General features: G+C 43.0%; 1 protein-coding gene across 1 annotated transcript; it reads right to left on the bottom strand.

Moving 5' to 3' along the window:
* Nucleotides 1-12,504: 12,504 nt before the first annotated feature.
* LOC112266107 (olfactory receptor 6N1) lies at nucleotides 12,505-13,440 on the bottom strand. Its single transcript, XM_024443585.1, has one exon. It carries the CDS (start codon nucleotides 13,438-13,440, stop codon nucleotides 12,505-12,507), a length of 936 nt encoding a protein of 311 aa, XP_024299353.1.
* Between the last annotated feature and the right edge of the window lie 4,853 nt (nucleotides 13,441-18,293).

Genomic DNA, 18,293 nt, shown 5'->3' with positions numbered 1-18,293 from the left:
GCCACCAGTACTTCCCCCTAAGACCTCTCACTGTCCTCGAAATACCCGGGTGACCCGACGAGGGTAGACTATGAGCCCACCGAATCAATTGATCACGGACAGCGAGCGGCACGTACCTATGACCCTCCGGGCACTGTGGAGGCGCAGGGTCCTCCCCATACTACCGGTGCTACCAGCCTAGCCGCCGGAATGATGGGAGTAGGATCGATGGACCAGTCCTCAGTGTCGTAGAGGCGGGACAGCGCGTCGGCCTTAGTGTTGGGGGAACCTGGTCGATACGAGATCGTAAATTGAAATCTGGTGAAATACATGGCCCACCTTGCCTGACGAGGATTCAGTCTCCTAGCTGCTCGGATATACTCCAGGTTACGGTGGTCAGTCCAGATGAGGAAAGGGTGCTTAGCCCCCTTGTTACGGATACAAGTATCCTGTGTGTGTATCCTGTGTGTGTGTTTCTTTTCTCTCCTTCTCCCCTCACAGGTGAAAATCATCACTCCCCAATCAGTCACCAATCCAATCATCAATCAGAAGACACACCTCCTCCTGTTTCCTACCCAATCACAGTTCCTTTCCCTTGGTTTAAAAACCCTGTCAGTAGTTTGCTCTAGAGCTCAATCTCTCTGTAAATGCCATGTCTGTAGGTCTCTGTGTTTCACTCTCTCTTTGTGTATTAACCTCTCTTTTGTTTGAGCACCTCCATAGCACTTTGTCATCACCTGTGAGTATTGTTTTGGTTATGGTGTTTGTGTTTGATTGCTGGTGGGAAAAGGGGAAACCAAGACAAGTCGCCCATGGGCATACACTACCCGTAGGTAGACTTTGTTAAATACACTAGTTAGAACTGGGCGGACCACCCACTGTATTTTTGGTTAGTTAGTTAGCTGTCTTTAAAGTAGGCTAGTCTAGCTTAGGCGTGTTTTTGAATACTTATTGTTTCTTTCCTTGGGTCCAGCTCAGCCCCTTTTCCTGCTCCCCCCATTACCGTGTGTTTACAAATAAACCTTGAGTTTGACGGTAGATTTCAGTTGTCCTGGTTATTTCGTTCATGCTTTTACTTTGTCACTATTATAATTTGCATGAGTTATGTTACAGGTCTCATTACCATCCCCCCTAGACTGTCGGGCCACAAGGGATTCCTAACATAAGTGGGGGCTCATCCGGGATTTGTCTTTACTGACACCCATGCCGCTCATGTAGATTGTGATAGTGGTATAGTTCAGTGTTGAGCGTCATAGCTGAAGTAGCATTAGTGTTTGCTATTTTCTTTGGCTCTTGTGAAGTAGTTAAAGATGGCTACTTTTGATTTGAATTCCTTTTTGGATAACCCTTCGTGGGAGGTATTTGATAAATGTTGTAGAGTTGATTTAATGACCTTGGCTGACCATTATTCAATGTCTATTCCACTGAGTTTAGTTAAGGCAGAGGTTAAACAGCTAGTGTTAAATGTATTGTTGGAAGAGCAGGTGCTTGTGTTACCACTGCCTGAGCCTACTACCCCTGTAGCGGATGTTGCTGCTCCTGTAAGCCCATTGGTGTCTGATAATGAGGGCGAGGTTAAAACACCAGCCACATTGTCCCGTTTTGATCCACTCTCCCCACTGTCAAACGGTGATGCCAGGAGGGATGTCCGTTTAGCACAGTTCCAACTGGAGGCGGAAGAGAGAGCCCAAATTAGGCGAGAGACTCTCCAGTTGGAGATGTGTAAAATTGAGGCAGAAAAAGAACGAGAACAGCGGCAGTTAGATTTGGAGATGTGTAAAATTGAGGCAGAAAAAGAAAGAAAACAATGGCATTTGGAGATGTGTAAAATTGAGGCAGATAAAGAACAGCGGCAGATGGCGTTTAAAATGTGCCAGATGGAACTGGAGGCAGAGACAGTGAGGCTAGCCCCCGGTCCTGCTGTCACTGTTAGTGAGTCGTCCTCACCTGCTGTGTCCTCAAACACGTTTGACATTAGTAGGCAGATTGCCTTAGTACCTTTGTTCAGAGAGTCGGAGGTTGACTCCTATTTTTGTGTATTTGAGCGTATAGCCGTATCATTGAAATGGCCTGAAGAGGTATGGTGCCTATTACTTCAGTGTAAATTAACTGGTAAAGCCCAAGAGGTTTTGTCAGCGCTACCTCTGGAGGACAGTTTGAATTATGAAGTGGTCAAAGCTACTGTTCTTCGTGCCTATGAGCTTGTGCCTGAGGCATACCGACAGAGATTTAGGTCTCATAGAAAGTCTTCTAGTAAGACTTATGTGGAATTTGCTAGAGATAAGGGGAATCTGTTTGATAAATGGCATGCTGCTAATAAGGTAACTGATTTCAACTCTCTCCGGGAGTTAATCTTGTTGGAAGAGTTTAAAAATTGCTTACCCGAACGCATTGTAGTGTACCTAAACGAACAGAAAGTATCCTCCCTGGCAGCAGCGTCTGTGTTGGCAGACGAGTTTGTGTTGACGCACGAGTGTTTTCGGCTCATACTGAGAGTAGATCCACAGAGTTGCCTACTTTTAGCCCTAGTCGGCCAGCAGTAGTATATCAAGCATGCCAGAAGAATGAGCGTCCCTGTTTCTATTGTCATAAAGTGGGACATATGATTAATGATTGCTTCCTGCTAAAACGCAAACAAGGGATGCCTCTTCGTGCCAAGCTGCCAGCTGGTGTTGGGTCTAATTCGTACGGTTGTGAGGTCTGCAACAAAACAGGTGCCTCAGGGTAACTGTAGTTTGCAAGTCTCAGTCCCCGACCGCAGTTATGAACCATTCATTTCCGAGGGGTTTGTGTCCCTAACGAATGATGAAGCGTCTCAGCGTCCGGTTAAAATCCTGAGAGATACTGGTGCGGCGCAGTCGTTTATATTGTCTGATGTGTTGCCCTTATCTGACGATACATACTGTGGTTCCAGTGTGTTAGTGCAGGATATTGAAATGGGTTTTGTGCCATTGCACTTTGTGAAAGTACATTCTGAGTTAATCAGTGGAATATTCAGAGTGGGGGTACGTCCTATGTTGCCAGTGAAAGGTGTGACCTTTATAATGGGTAACGATATTGCCGGAGGAAAGGTAGTACCCGTATTGGAAGTATTGGATAAAAGTGACCACTCTCTCTCGAATGAGCTGGCACAGAGTTATCCACATGTGTTCCCCGCATGTGCTGTCACTCGTGCTCAGGCACGACAAGAGGGTGACGTGATAGATTTGTCGAACACTGTTCTGTTCAAAGAGGATGATCAAGAGGATGGATTGTGTGATACCTCTGAGAAGTTGATCACCTCTGACAAACAGCCCAGGAAAGAATCAAAGAACGTTGAACTTATTGCTGAGGCAATACAGTTACCAGTCACTCGTGAGCAGCTGATTGCTAACCAAAAGGTTGACAACAAGCTTGCTAAATGTTTTTCTAGTGTTGTCTCATTGGAATATGTGAAGAAGAAGAACGTGGCTTACTTCATTGATGGTAATCTCCTCATGCGTAAATGGAAATCCCATGTTGACGCGTGTGGAGATTGGAATGCTGTTTATCAAATAGTGTTTCCTACAGCCTTTCGACAAAATGTATTATCCCTTGCTCATGATCACCAGTGGTCTGGTCATTTAGGAATCACAAAGACTTATGATCGGATCCTTCGACATTTCTTTTGGCCGGGTTTAAAACAAGATGTGGCTCAGTTCTGTCGGACATGCCACACATGTCAGATAACAGGAAAACCAAATCAGGTTATTCCTCCCGCTCCTCTTTGTCCCATACCTGTCATAGGTGAACCATTCGAGCATGTGGTGGTTGAATGTGTCGGACCGTTACCAAAGACAAAATCGGGTAACCAGTTAACCGGTTATTTCGTTCACGCTTTTACTTTGTCACTATTATAATTTGCATGAGTTATGTTAAGGGTCTCATTACCATCCCCCCCTAGACTGTCGGGCCAAAAGGGATTCGTATCACCCCTCAAGCCAGTGTCTCCACACCTTCAGGGCCTTAACCACAGCCAACAACTCCCTGTCCCCCACATCATAGTTTTGCTCCGCCGGCTCGAGCTTCTTCGAAAAAAAAGCACAGGGGCGGAGCTTCGGTGGCGTACCCGAGCGCTGTGAGAGCACGGCTCCAACCCCAGCTTCGGATGCGTCCATCTCTACTATGAACGCCAAAGAGGGGTCTGGATGCGCCAACACTGGCGCGTCGGTGAACAGCGACGGAAAGCTCCGTCCGCCTCTGCAGACGCACCGGCCCCCCCTTCAGCAGTGAGGTAATCGGAGCCGGCCAATTACGCACGGCCTTGACGCGGTCACACTCCATCACCACCCCCGAGGTGGAAATGCGATAACCCAGGTTTGGAAAACTCACATTTCTCCGACTTCACGTACAGGTCATGCTCCAGCAGTCGCCCAAGAACCTTGCCCATCAGAGACACATGCGCGGCGCATGTGGCGGAGTAGATCAAGATATCGTCAATATACACCACCGCACCCTGTCCATGCAGGTCTCTGAGAATCTCGTTGACGAAGGATTGAAAGATGGCTGGAGCATTCTTTAACCCGTACGGCATGACGAGGTACTCATAATGGCCAGATGTGGTACTAAACGCGGTTTTCCATTCATCTCCCTCCCGAATACGCACCAGAATATATGCGCTCCTGAGGTCCAGTTTTGTGAAGAACCGCACCCCGTGAAATGATTCCACCGCCGTAGCGATGAGAGGTAGTGGGTAACTAAAACCCACCGTGATGGAATTGAGACCTCTATAAATCAATGCATGGATGCAAACCACCCTCCTTCTTCTTCACAAAAAATAAACTCGAGGAGACGGGTGTCATGGAGGGCCGAATGTACCCCTGTCCCAGAGCCTTCGTGACATATGTCTCCAAGGATACACGTGACTCCTGGGCAGTGCAGCGTTTACCTGGAGGTTTATCACACAATCCCCCTGTCGATGGGGTGGTAATTGGGTCGCATTCTTTTTACTGAAGCCAAATCGGCATACTCAGCGGGAATGCGCATGGTGGAAACCTGGTCTGGACTCTCCACCGTTGTCGCACCGATGGAAACTCCTACACACCTGCCTGAAAACTCATCAGACCACCCCTGGAGATTTGAAAACCCCAACAAGGAACAGGTGAAAACAATTAGACAAAACCAAACGAAAAGGGGAAAAGGGATCGGTAGCAGCTAGTAGACCGTCGTAGTCAGCGACGACGATCGTCGAGCGCCACCCGAATGGGAAGGGGAGCCACCTTCAGTGATATTTGTGACAATCTTCATCAAAAGAGAGATCAGGGTCCAGAGTAACGCCGAGGTCCTTCACAGTTTTATTTGAGACAACTGTACAACCATTAAGATTAATTGTCAGATTCAACAGAAGATCTCTTTGTTTCTTGGGACCTAGAACAAGCATCTCTGTTTTGTCCGAGTTTAAAAGTAGAAACTTCCTTATGTCTGAAACACAGGCTTCTAGCGAGGGCAATTTTGGGGCTTCACCATGTTTCATTGAAATGTACAGCTGTGTGTCATCCGCATAGCAGTGAAAGTTAACATTATGTTTTTGAATGACATTCCCAAGAGGTAAAATATATAGTGAAAACAATAGTGGTCCCGAAACAGAACCTTGAGGAACACCAAAATTTACAGTTGATCTGTCAGAGGACAAACCATTCACAGAGACAAACTGATATCTTTCCGACAGATAAGATCTAAACGAGGCCAGTCCGTGTAGACCAATTTTGGTTTCCAATCTGTATCAAAAGCATCACTAAGGTCTAGGAGCACGAGGACAGATGCAGAGCCTTGGTCAGATGCCATTAAAAGGTCATTTACCACCTTCAAAAGTGCAGTCTCAGTGCTATAATGGGATCTAAAACCAGACTGAAGCATTTCGTATACATTGTTTGTCTTCAGGAAGGCAGTGAGTTGCTGCGCAACAGCCTTTTCTAACATGTTTGAGAGGAATGGAAGAGTCGATATAAGCCAATAGTTTTTTCATATTTCTGGGTCAAGGTTTGGCATTTTCAAGAGAGGCTTTATTACTGCCACTTCTAGTGAATTTGGTACACATCCTGTGGATAGAGAGCCGTTTATTATGTGCAACATAGGAGGGCCAAGCACAGGAAGCAGCTCTTTCAGTAATTTAGTTGGAATAGGGTCCAGTATGCAGCTTGAAGGTTTAGAGGCCATGATTATTTTCATCATTGTGTCAAGAGATATAGTACTAAAACACTTGAGTGTCTCTCTTGATCCTAGGTCCTGGCAGAGTTGTGCAGAATCAGGACAACTGACAGCAGATTTAAAGAGGAGTCCGAAATCTGCTTTCTAATAATCATGATCTTTTCCTCAAAGAAGTTCATTAATTTATTACTGCTGAAGTGAAAGCCATCCTCACTTGGGGAATGCTGCTTTTTAGTTAGCTTTGCGACAGTATCAAAATAAATTTAGGATTGTTCTTATTTTCCTCAATTAAGTTAGAAAAATAGGATGATCGAGCAGCAGTAAGGGCTCTTCGATACTGCACGGTACTGTCTTTCCAAGCTAGTCGGAAGGCTTCCAGTTTGATGTGGCGCCATTTCCGTTCCAATTTTCTGGAAGCTTGCTTCAGAGCTCGGGTATTTTCTGTATACCAGGGAGCTAGTTTCTTATGAGAAATGTTTTTATTTTTTAGGGGTGCAACTGCATCTAGGGTATTGCGCAAGGTTAAATTGAGTTCCTCGGTTAAGTGGTTAACTGATTTTTGTCCTCTGACGTCCTTGGGTAGGCAGAGGGAGTCTGGAAGGGCATCAAGGAATCTTTGTTGTCTGAAAATTTATAGCACAACTTTTGATGCTCCTTGGTTGGTGGCTGAGCAGATTATTTGTTGCAATTGAAAACATAATAAAATGGTGGTCCGATAGTCCAGGATTATGAGGAAAAACATTAAGATCCACAACATTTATTCTATGGGACAAAACTAGGTCCAGAGTATGACTGTGACAGTGAGTAGGTCCAGAGACGTGGACAAAACCCACTGAGTCGATGATAGCTCCGAAAGCCTTTTGGAGTGGGTCTGTGGACTTTTCCATGTGAATATTAAAATCACCCAAAATTTGAATATTATCTGCCATGACTACAAGGTCTGATAGGAATTCAGGGAACTCAATGAGGAACTCTGTATATGGCCCAGGAGGCCTGTAAACAGTAGCTATAAAAAGTGATTGGGTAGGCTGCATAGATTTCATGACTAGAAGCTCAAAAGACGAAACGTCGTTTTTGTAAATTGAAATTTGCTATCGCAAATGTTAGCAACACCTCCGCCTTTGCGGGATGCACGGGGGATATGGTCACTAGTGTAACCAGGAGGTGAGGCCTCATTTAACACAGTAAATTCATCAGGCGTAAGCCATGCTTCAGTCAGGCCAAACACATCAAGATTATGATCAGTGATTAGTTCATTGACTATAATTGCCTTTGAAGTAAGGGATCTAACATTAAGTAGCCCTATTTTGAGATGTGAGGTATCACGATCTCTTTCAATAATGACAGGAATGGAGGAGGTCTTTATCCTAGTGAGATTGCTAAGGCGAACACTGCCATGTTAAGTTTTGCCCAACCCAGGTCGAGGCACAGACACGGTCTCAATGGGGATAGCTGAGCTGACTACACTGACTGTGCTAGTGGCAGACTCCACTATGCTGACAGGCTGGCTAACAGCCTGCTGCCTGGCCTGCACCTTATTTCATTGTGGAGCTAGAGGAGTTAGAGCCCTGTCTATGTTGGTAGATAAGATGAGAGCTCCCTCCAGCTAGGATGGAGTCCGTCACTCCTCAGCAGGCCAGGCTTGGTCCTGTCTGTGGGTGAGTCCCAGAAAGAGGGCCAATTATCTACAAATTCTATCTTTCGGGAGGGGCAGAACAAACAGTTTTCAACCAGCGATTGAGTTGTGAGACTCTGCTGTAGAGCTCATCACTCCCCCTAACTGGGAGGGGGCCAGAGACAATTACTCGATGCCGACACATCTTTCTAGCTGATTTACACACTGAAGCTATGTTGTGCTTGGTGATCTCTGACTATTTCATCCTAACATCGTTGGTGCCGACGTGGATAACAATATCTCTATACTCTCTACACTCGCCAGTTTTAGCTTTAGCCAGCACCATCTTCAGATTAGCCTTAACATCGGTAGCCCTGCCCCCTGGTAAACAGTGTATGATCGCTGGATGATTCGTTTTAAGTCTAATACTGCAGGTAATGGAGTCGCCAATGACTAGAGCTTTCAATATGTCAGAGCTAATGGTGGGAAGCTTCGGTGTCTCAGACCCCGTAACGGGAGGAGTAGAGACCAGATAACAAGTGTAAATCATTTGACTTACTGCCTGAAGCTATACATTTCTAAAACAATCATACCACCATAAGACTGTAAAAATACATGATTTCGAATGGTCAGAATATGAATATATAATATACATTAAACTTGGATTTCTAAAAACGTAGTGATTAAATTAAAAAAAATTCAGAATGTGATATTTCTGTTCAACATTTCTTGTATCTTGTTTATGCACATTATTTCACTCTAAATGTGTAGCCTACATTCAACCATACTTTCTAGTTACATGAATATTATTCTTATTGCATCAATGAAATAATGAATTTTATTCAAAGTGGTCGTGATTATCCACTTATTTTGAGAGATACACTGAGGAGGCCTGGTTATAAAGACATAGATGTGTTATCACAATTTAATAACCTAAAAAAAACTTTACTTTTGGATTTGTGTATGAAATGGAACCAGCGGCCAAAGGTTTGAACACTAATATTCTGATGTTTTCTGACAGCGCAATGTGAGTTTTTATTAGAGTCATTATAGCAATGTAACGTTATTGATCTGTCAGTTTCCCTATATAATTCCCTACTTTTCACACTAACATGGTATAACCAACCAGCTCTACAGGCTTCACTGTCATGGTGCACAGTCAGTACACAACACTATGTTCATCATGTCTTAGCAGGATCAGACAGCGAGGGAAGGCCAGTCTTTGAAGCGCAGGTGAATTTTGCAGTCTATTATAATAATCAGTGAATAGATACAAAGATCCATCTTGAGTTGATGGGTAGGCTACAGTCTGAGATCTGGGAATAATGGTCATTTCAATTATTGAACGATATAATGTATAAATGTACACCAAGGCAATTCATTGTCATGCCTCATCTGAGCTGGCTACATTCTGGCAGACTATGTTCTTTTGTCTCACTTTCCCTGTTTTTGTTTGCTTGGAAATGTTGATACTGGAGGCTGTTATAATAAGAAACTATGTAACCATAGCATGTATAGCAGCTAAGAAATGCATTGCCATTAATTGGAAGGTTGGTCATCCTCCCACAATGTCACAATGGATGGCAGAAATGTCAAATAATGTATCACTAGATTTGATTTATTACTAGATTAAGGGTATACTGTACAACTTTGATAAGGTCTGGGTGCCTTATGGAATACTGTATGACAAATGGGGTCTGTAATGAAAACATTTGTATTTTTTGTCAACCAGTCACAAATGTACAGTGCCTTGCGAAAGTATTCGGCCCCCTTGAACTTTGCGACCTTTTGCCACATTTCAGGCTTCAAACATAAAGATATAAAACTGTATTTTTTTGTGAAGAATCAATAACAAGTGGGACACAATTATGAAGTGGAACGACATTTATTGGATATTTCAAACTTTTTTAACAAATCAAAAATGGAAAAATTGGGTGTGCAAAATTATTCAGCCCCCTTAAGTTAATACTTTGTAGCGCCACCTTTTGCTGCGATTACAGCTGTAAGTCGCTTGGGGTATGTCTCTATCAGTGTTGCACATCGAGAGACTGAAATTTTTTCCCATTCCTCCTTGCAAAACAGCTCGAGCTCAGTGAGGTTGGATGGAGAGCATTTGTGAACAGCAGTTTTCAGTTCTTTCCACAGATTCTCGATTGGATTCAGGTCTGGACTTTGACTTGGCCATTCTAACACCTGGATATGTTTGTTTTTGAACCATTCCATTGTAGATTTTGCTTTATGTTTTGGATCATTGTCTTGTTGGAAGACAAATCTCCGTCCCAGTCTCAGGTCTTTTGCAGACTCCATCAGGTTTTCTTCCAGAATGGTCCTGTATTTGGCTCCATCCATCTTCCCATCAATTTGAACCATCTTCCCTGTCCCTGCTGAAGAAAAGCAGGCCCAAACCATGATGCTGCCACCACCATGTTTGACAGTGGGGATGGGGTGTTCAGGGTGATGAGCTGTGTTGCTTTTACGCCAAATATAACGTTTTGCATTGTTGCCAAAAAGTTCAATTTTGGTTTCATCTGACCAGAGCACCTTCTTCCACATGTTTGGTGTGTCTCCCAGGAGGCTTGTGGCAACACTTTTTATGGATATCTTTAAGAAATGGCTTTCTTCTTGCCACTCTCCATAAAGGCCAGATTTGTGCAATATACGACTGATTGTTGTCCTATGGACAGAGTCTCCCACCTCAGCTGTAGATCTCTGCAGTTCATCCAGAGTGATCATGGGCCTCTTGGCTGCATCTCTGATCAGTCTTCTCCTTGTATGAGCTGAAAGTTTAGAGGGACGGCCAGGTCTTGGTAGATTTGCAGTGGTCTGATACTCCTTCCATTTCAATATTATCGCCTGCACAGTGCTCCTTGGGATGTTTAAAGCTTGGGAAATCTTTTTGTATCCAAATCCGTCTTTAAACTTCTTCACAACAGTATCTCGGACCTGCCTGGTGTGTTCCTTGTTCTTCATGATGCTCTCTGCGCTTTTAACGGACCTCTGAGACTATCACAGTGCAGGTGCATTTATACGGAGACTTGATTACACACAGGTGGATTGTATTTATCATCATTAGTCATTTAGGTCAACATTAGGTCATTCAGAGATCCTCACTGAACTTCTGGAGAGAGTTTGCTGCACTGAAAGTAAAGGGGCTGAATAATTTTGCACGCCCAATTTTTCAGTTTTTGATTTGTTAAAAAAGTTTGAAATATCCAATAAATGTCGTTCCACTTCATGATTGTGTCCCACTTGTTGTTGATTCTTCACAAAAAAATACAGTTTTATATCTTTATGTTTGAAGCCTGAAATGTGGCAAAAGGTCGCAAAGTTCAAGGGGGCCGAATACTTTCGCAAGGCACTGTATAAATCAATTCCCCATTAGAAATATCACCAGTAGCTGCCTACATTTACCATTAATTCACCTAATTTCCCATCTGCAATGCTTATTTGGTAATTTACTGTTCTCAATGTCAGAGTGGATATGTGTTTTGCAGAACTCACAGCCTATGCTATATGTGCGAGAAACAAGTTTGTCTGATATGTCTGATAGTATTTCTGATTGTCTTAAAACTCACCACCACTAATGAACTGTGGAGCTTCTCACAGTAATTTTTCTACACCTCAAACAGCAAGTAAACAGTCTGTTTTTAGAATCCGTTAAGAATGACAATAGTATTTGAACAATATTTCCAGCTCTCTCCCTTTTGATAACCACTCTGCATGAAAGGGAAAAATGTTATGCTCTGATCCAGTGGAAACGTCATAAAATAACTGACCCAGTTGATAGTTGATACAGTGTTTCGAGATGGTTGCAGACAGGCCATGCATAGCCAATGTGATTTATAGGATATTTAATTGTATCGGGATATTTTTTGCATGCAGGATGCATTGTTTTTATGTGTTGGCTTTATGTAGGCTATTTAAATAGTTGGCAGTGGCAATAAAAGTTACTTTTAGATGTGTATAATTTTCATTTAGATTACTATTGTAGAATGTAGATTGACCACAGACAATGATTTTGAGATACAAAGACTATTAATAATTAAATGAAACTGTTCCACGAATATGTGCCTATGAAAATCCTAACTGTCTTGCAGGTTGGTAGAAATGGTAAGATAAATAGGCACATTGGATGTGTCTATATACGGAAAAATCTGATTTAAAATTTTGACAAGTTGATTTGTCGAAAGACCAAGGTTTTTGTTGTTGATTTTGTGTACAGCACTTGTAGAATTGTAGGAAATTAGCATTAGATGCCCCAGAAAATGTAAGGAGGACCCCCAGACCCCCCTACTCTTCTAAAACCAGAGTTGCGCTGCTTGCAATTTCAAAAAACAAGGCACCATTTAACATTACAACAGTTTTGGCAGATTTTACCGTTATTTTTGTTGACATCTGATATGAGAAAGTCTCCCTGTTGTGTAAGATCCTGTAATTAATGTTTCATATCGATGATTGTAGAAGGTCGATTAACCACAGACAATGATTTTGAGATACAAAGACTATTAATAATTAAATGAAACTGTTCCACGAATATGTGCCTATGAAAATCCTAACTGTCTCGCAGGTTGGTAGAAATGGTAAGATAAATAGGCACATTGGTTGTGTCTATATATGGAAAAATCTGTTTTAAAATTTAGACAAATCGATTGGTTGAAAGAAAAGACTACTTCTTGGTTGACCAAGGTGCATGTTATCCTTGCTTCTGATATAAAGCAGTTTCCCTGTTGTGTAGGATCATGTAACTAACGTTTCATATCAATGATTTTATGTGCATTACACTTTCTAAAAACTGCCCTTCGAATCTGCTGGAGGTTAAGTCCATATATGACAGGGTTAAAGACAGGTGGTATAACAAGGAATTGTACGGCCATTGCATTGCGCATATTTAGTGTACTATTTACATTATTCCACCCTTGCAAATTGTCAAACAGGGTCACCGTGATGAAAATAAATATTGTTATTAAATGTGGCACACAAGTCTGTGTGAACTTAATCCTTCCCTTAGCTGACTTTACACAAGTCCTTACAATCTGACAGTATGAAAATACAATGAAAAGTATCTGTAGAACATGTACCACTATTACAAATTTGTTCAAATTCTGATTGATGGTAATGGGTAAACATGCATGTTTCAGTATAGACGGAATGTCACAGAATATTTTATCAATGCGAGATCCACACAAAGGAAGTCTGACAGCTAAACTAACTGCTATGAGTGCTATAAATAAAGGATAACACCAAGACAATAAGAGTAACTTTCTAATAGTTAAAGATGTCACAATGGTATGATATAATAGTGGTCTGCATATTGCCACATACCTGTCGTAAGACATCACTGTTAGAGTAGAAAGTTCACACATGACAGATGTGTATATTACATAGGCTTGAGTGAAACATCCACCATAAGATATCACCTGAACATCTGACTGAAGGTCCAGTAAGAACTTGGGGTAGAAACCAGCAGTTCCATACAATCCATTGACACATAAACTACACAGAAAGATATACATGGGCTCATGGAGACCTTTCTCCTGAATGATTGTTATGATCAGAGGCAGATTCACAGTGATGATGAGAAGGTATGTGATAAGAGGCAATATAAAATAAACCGATTTGTTGTTTAATGTCTCTTGTAAGCCAAAGAGATAAAAGAACTTGACTTGGGTTGAGTTCTTCATAGATTTTGCAAATTTTCTTCCTCTGGTCAATGCAAAAATTCTTAGTCCTTACAAGGATTGAGTGTGTATGGATGTGAATGAATTCAAGTGTGAATCATTTGATTCTGTGTAGGCTCAGAAACTTGTGTCCATAAAATGTCTTCTTGCTTGCGAGAGATACTGCTTCAATAACTTGTCCTGGTAGCCTCTGAATATATTGTAGTGTATGATCACATGGGATTGTAGTTTCAGTGTCAACATGTAACCACTCCATAGAGATGGATCTATATTGAGTTTATGACAAGCAACTAATTGGATAATATTTACTTTATTTATGCATTAACCCAGCAAACAGAGGATGTCCTAGGGACACAATCTGCAGTGTATCAAATACTTGTTCTCCCCACTGTATATATATTTTTTCATGGTACATGATACACTGATTCGCGCCTGTCTCAATGAGGAGGCCGCAGGGATGCCACGGTCCAAGAATATGGGGATTGTGGCTCAGACGCACAAGGCAGGTCTCTCTCCAGAATGTGTGCATTGTTTTCTATGTCTATCATATCCCTATTACAAATATCACCAGTAGTTGCCTACATTTACTGTTAATTATCATAATTATTAATCCGCAATATTTATATGGTTACGGTAATTTCTGTTAATGCTTTGAATATATTATTATTATAGTTATCTACTATTCTCAATGTCAGATTGGACATGTGTTTTGCAGAACTCACAACCTACGATAAACTTGTGAGAACCAAGTTTTGGTTTATTTCATTCCATTGACGAATTTTGTCAATTTATTTGTTTGAAACTCTCCTGTCAATGTTGCGTAAGGACGTGCACCTGTGTTGTCTTTGCTGTCATTGTGTTTGACTGTTATTTTATAAAATCAATCAATTACGTTAAATTATTACTCAATTAAATTCACCATATAACAATTACGTAGTAATCTGGGGCACCACGGAAAACGTTTATTTAATGAGTTACCGTTTTCTGAATGAACTCTTAAAGATATAAAGATCTCTTACATCAGTTACAGTCAATTCCTTCTTATTTACCTTCAGTCTCATTCCGAACGTCGTTGACTTCAAATCTGCACGAACACTAGCATCTGCACGAACCCTGGCAGGTAGCCTAGTGGTTAGAGCGTTGGGCCAGTAACCGAACGGTTGCTAGATCGAATCCTTGAGCCGACAAGCTAAACATCTGTCGTTCTGCCCCTGAACAAGGCAGTTAACCCACTGTTCCTAGGCTGTCATTATAAATTAGAATTTGGTCATAACCGACTTGCCTAGTTAAATCAAGAAAAGAATATAAGAAATGATGAATCAGCGACATACAAATTGGTTTGATTATTTATTAGCTAAATAATCACACTGAATTATATATATTCACAAACAGGATAGTTTACACATTGATTACTACACAAGGAAATGAAAAGTCCCTAGTGGACTAATCCGATATGATGGCTTGTTACAAAAATAAAAATGTGAAAAGGACTTCACTATCGTACATACAGCTGATAACTATGCTCATGGAAATGCAAATACTTTGAACATGGGGATTGTGGCTCAGACGCACAAGGCATATCTCTCTCCAGAATGCGCTCTCTCCCACCATCCAGTGCACCTCCCCAGTCCGGCGACGGTCCCCAGTCCGGAGCCTCCGGCGACGGTCCCCAGTCCGGAGCCTCCGGCGACGGTCCACAGTCCGGAACCCCCGGCGACGGTCCACAGTCCGGAACCCCCGGCGACGGTCCACAGTCCGGAACCTCCGGCGACGGTCCACAGGCTGGAGCCCTCCTTTGCGCCGGTGCCCAGTCCAGGCACGGTGTCCAGTCCCACTCCAGGGCAAGAGCCTTCCTCTGTGCAGGTACCCAGTCCAGGCACGGTGTCCAGTCCAACTCCATGGCCGGAGCCTTCCTCTGCGCCGGTGCCAAGTCCAGGCACGGTGTCCAGTCCCACTCCAGGGCAAGAGCCTCCCTCTGCACCAGTGCCCAGTCCAGGCACAGTGTCCAGTCCAGCTCCATGGCCGGAGCCTTCCTCTGCGCCGGTGCCTAGGCACGGCGTCCAGTGCCTTCCTCTGCGCCGATGCCCAGTCCAGGCACGGTGTCCAGTCCCGCTCCAAGACCGGAGCCTTCCTCTGCGCCGGTGCCCATTCCAGGCACGGCAGCCAACTCAGCTCCGTGGCAGGAGCCTTCCTCTGTGCCGGTGCCCAATCCAGGCACGGCGTCAAATCCCGCTCCAAGGCCGGAGCCTTCCTCTCTGCCGGTGCCCAGTCCAGGCACGGCGCCAAGTCCCGCTCCAAGGCCGGTGTCTTCCTCTGCGCCGGTGGCGGCCAACTCAGCAGGAGCCATGGAGCTGTAGTACATACGGCCCTGTACATCACTGGGGCCAAGCTTCCTGCCATCCAGGACATCTATACCAAGCGGTGTCAGAGGAAGGTCCTAAAAAATTGTCAAAGACTCCAGCCACCCTAGTCATAGACTGTTCCCTTTCTGCTACCTCACGACAAGCGGTACCGGAGCGCCAAGTCTAGGTCCAAGAGGCTTTTAAACAGCTTCTACCCCAAAGCCATAAGACTCCTGAACATCTAAGCAAATGGCTACCAAGACAATTTGCATTGCCCCCCCCCCCTTTCATGCTGCTGCTACTCTCTGTTAATATCATGCATAGTGACTTTAATATCTCTACCTACATGTACATATTACCTTAATTACCTCGACTAACCGGTGCCCCCCTGACATTGACTCTGTACCGGGACCCCGTGCATATAGCCTAGCTATTGTTATTTTACTGCTGCTCTCTACATATGTTACATTTATTTTTTAAAGGTATTTTTCTTAACAACATTGTTGGTTAAGGGCTTGTAAGTAGGCATTTCACTGTAAGGTCTACAGCTGTTGTATTCGGGCTCATGTGACAAATAACATTTGATTTGATTTTAATGGAATCGATCTCATATCTCATCTCATAATCTCCCGAGTGGCGTAGTGGTCTAAGGCACTGCATCTCAGTGCTAGAGGTGTCACTACAGACGCCCATGTTCGAATCCAGGATGTATAACAACCGGCTGTGATTGGGAGTCCCATAGTGTGGCGTGGAATTGGCACAGCGTTGTCTGGGTTTGGCCGGTGTAGGCTGTCATTGAAAATAAGAAGTTGTTCTTTGAAATTACTTTGTTTTGATTAATCATGTAACTAATTCAGTTGAATATTTTTGAGGGTTGCTCCCTAACTTTGAGTTGAATTAAGATTTGTGAATATGAAAAAATATCTACAGTACCAGTCAAAAGTTTGGACACCTACTCATTCAAGGGTTTTTCTTTATTCTTACTATGTTTTACATTGAAAAATAATAGTGAAGACATCAAAACTATGAAATAACAACTGTGGAATCATGTAGTAACCAAAAAAGTGTTGAACAAATCAAAATATATTTTAGATTCTTCAAAGTCGCCACCCTTGTCATCAACTGCCTTGATGACAGTTTTACACATGTTTGCCATACTCTCAACCAGCTACCCCTCGAATGCTTTTCCAACAGTCTTAAAGGAGTTCCCATATACTGAGCACATGTTGGCTGCTTTTCCTTCAATCTGCGGTCCAACTCATCCCAAACCATCTCAATTGGGTTGAGTTCGGGTGATTGTGGAGGCCAGGTCATCTGATGCAGCACTCATCACCCTCCTTCTTCGTCAAATAGCCCTTACTCAGCCTGGAGGTGTGTTGGGTCATTCTCCTGTAGAAAAACAAATGATAGGAAAAGGGAGATACCTAGTCAGTTGTCCAACTGAAATGTGTCTTTAACTCAACCCCTCTAAATCAAAGAGGTGTGGGGGGCTGTCTTAATCGACATACACGTCTTCGGCGCCCAGGCTACAGTGGGTTAACTGCCTTGCTCAGGGGAAGAATGACAGATTTTTACCTTGTCAGCTCAGGGATTCGACACTCTAACCACTAGGCTACCTGCCGCCCCACTAAGCGCAAACCAGATGGGATGGCGTAATGCTGCAGAATGCTGTGATAGCCATGCTGGTTAAGTGTGCCTTGAATTCTAAATAAATCACAACAGTGTCACCAGCAAAGCACCCCCGCACCCCCTCCATGATTTATGATGGGAACCACACATGCGGAGATCATCTGTTCACCAATTCTGCATCTCACAAAAAGACGTTGGTTGGAACCAAAAATGTAAAATTTGGACTCATCAGACCAAAGGACATATTTCCACCAGTCTAATGTCCATTGTTCGTGTTTCTTTGCCCAAGCAAGTCTATTTATTATTGGTGTCCTTTAGTAATGGTTTCTTTGCAGCAATTTGACCATGACGGCCTGATTCAAGCTGTCTCCTCTGAACAGTTGATGTTGAGATGTGTCTGTTAAAAGTTGTAAAGTTGCCTTTACATTTGATCATTTTCATTTATATTGAGATTGTAGAATGTAGATCAACCACCAACGATGATTTTGAGATACAAAGACTATTATAAATTAAATGAAACTCTGACCACAAAAATGTGCATATGAATATCATAACTGATGCGCAAATTGGTAGAAATGGTATATAAATTGGTACACAGGGTGTGTCTATATATGGAAATATACATGTTTAAAAATGGACAAATCGATTGGTCGAAAGAAAAGACTACGTTTGATCGACCAATAGAAATGCAGGAAAGTAGCAATAGAACCCCAGAAAACCCTGCCAGATTATGTCACCACACTTCTAAAACCAAAGTTGTGCCCCTTGATATAGGTATCTAGAAATGAAGCACCATTTAACCATGCAACAGTTTTGGCAGATTTGACCTTTATTTTTGTTGACTTCTGACATCAGGAAGACTCCCTGTTGTTTAAGATCATGTAA

Source organism: Oncorhynchus tshawytscha, linkage group LG13 (genome assembly GCF_018296145.1).
Source record: "Oncorhynchus tshawytscha isolate Ot180627B linkage group LG13, Otsh_v2.0, whole genome shotgun sequence".
Lineage (NCBI taxonomy): Eukaryota > Metazoa > Chordata > Actinopteri > Salmoniformes > Salmonidae > Oncorhynchus > Oncorhynchus tshawytscha.
The sequence above is the reverse complement of the archived record's forward strand: the minus strand, read 5'-3'. Positions and strand labels throughout refer to the sequence as shown.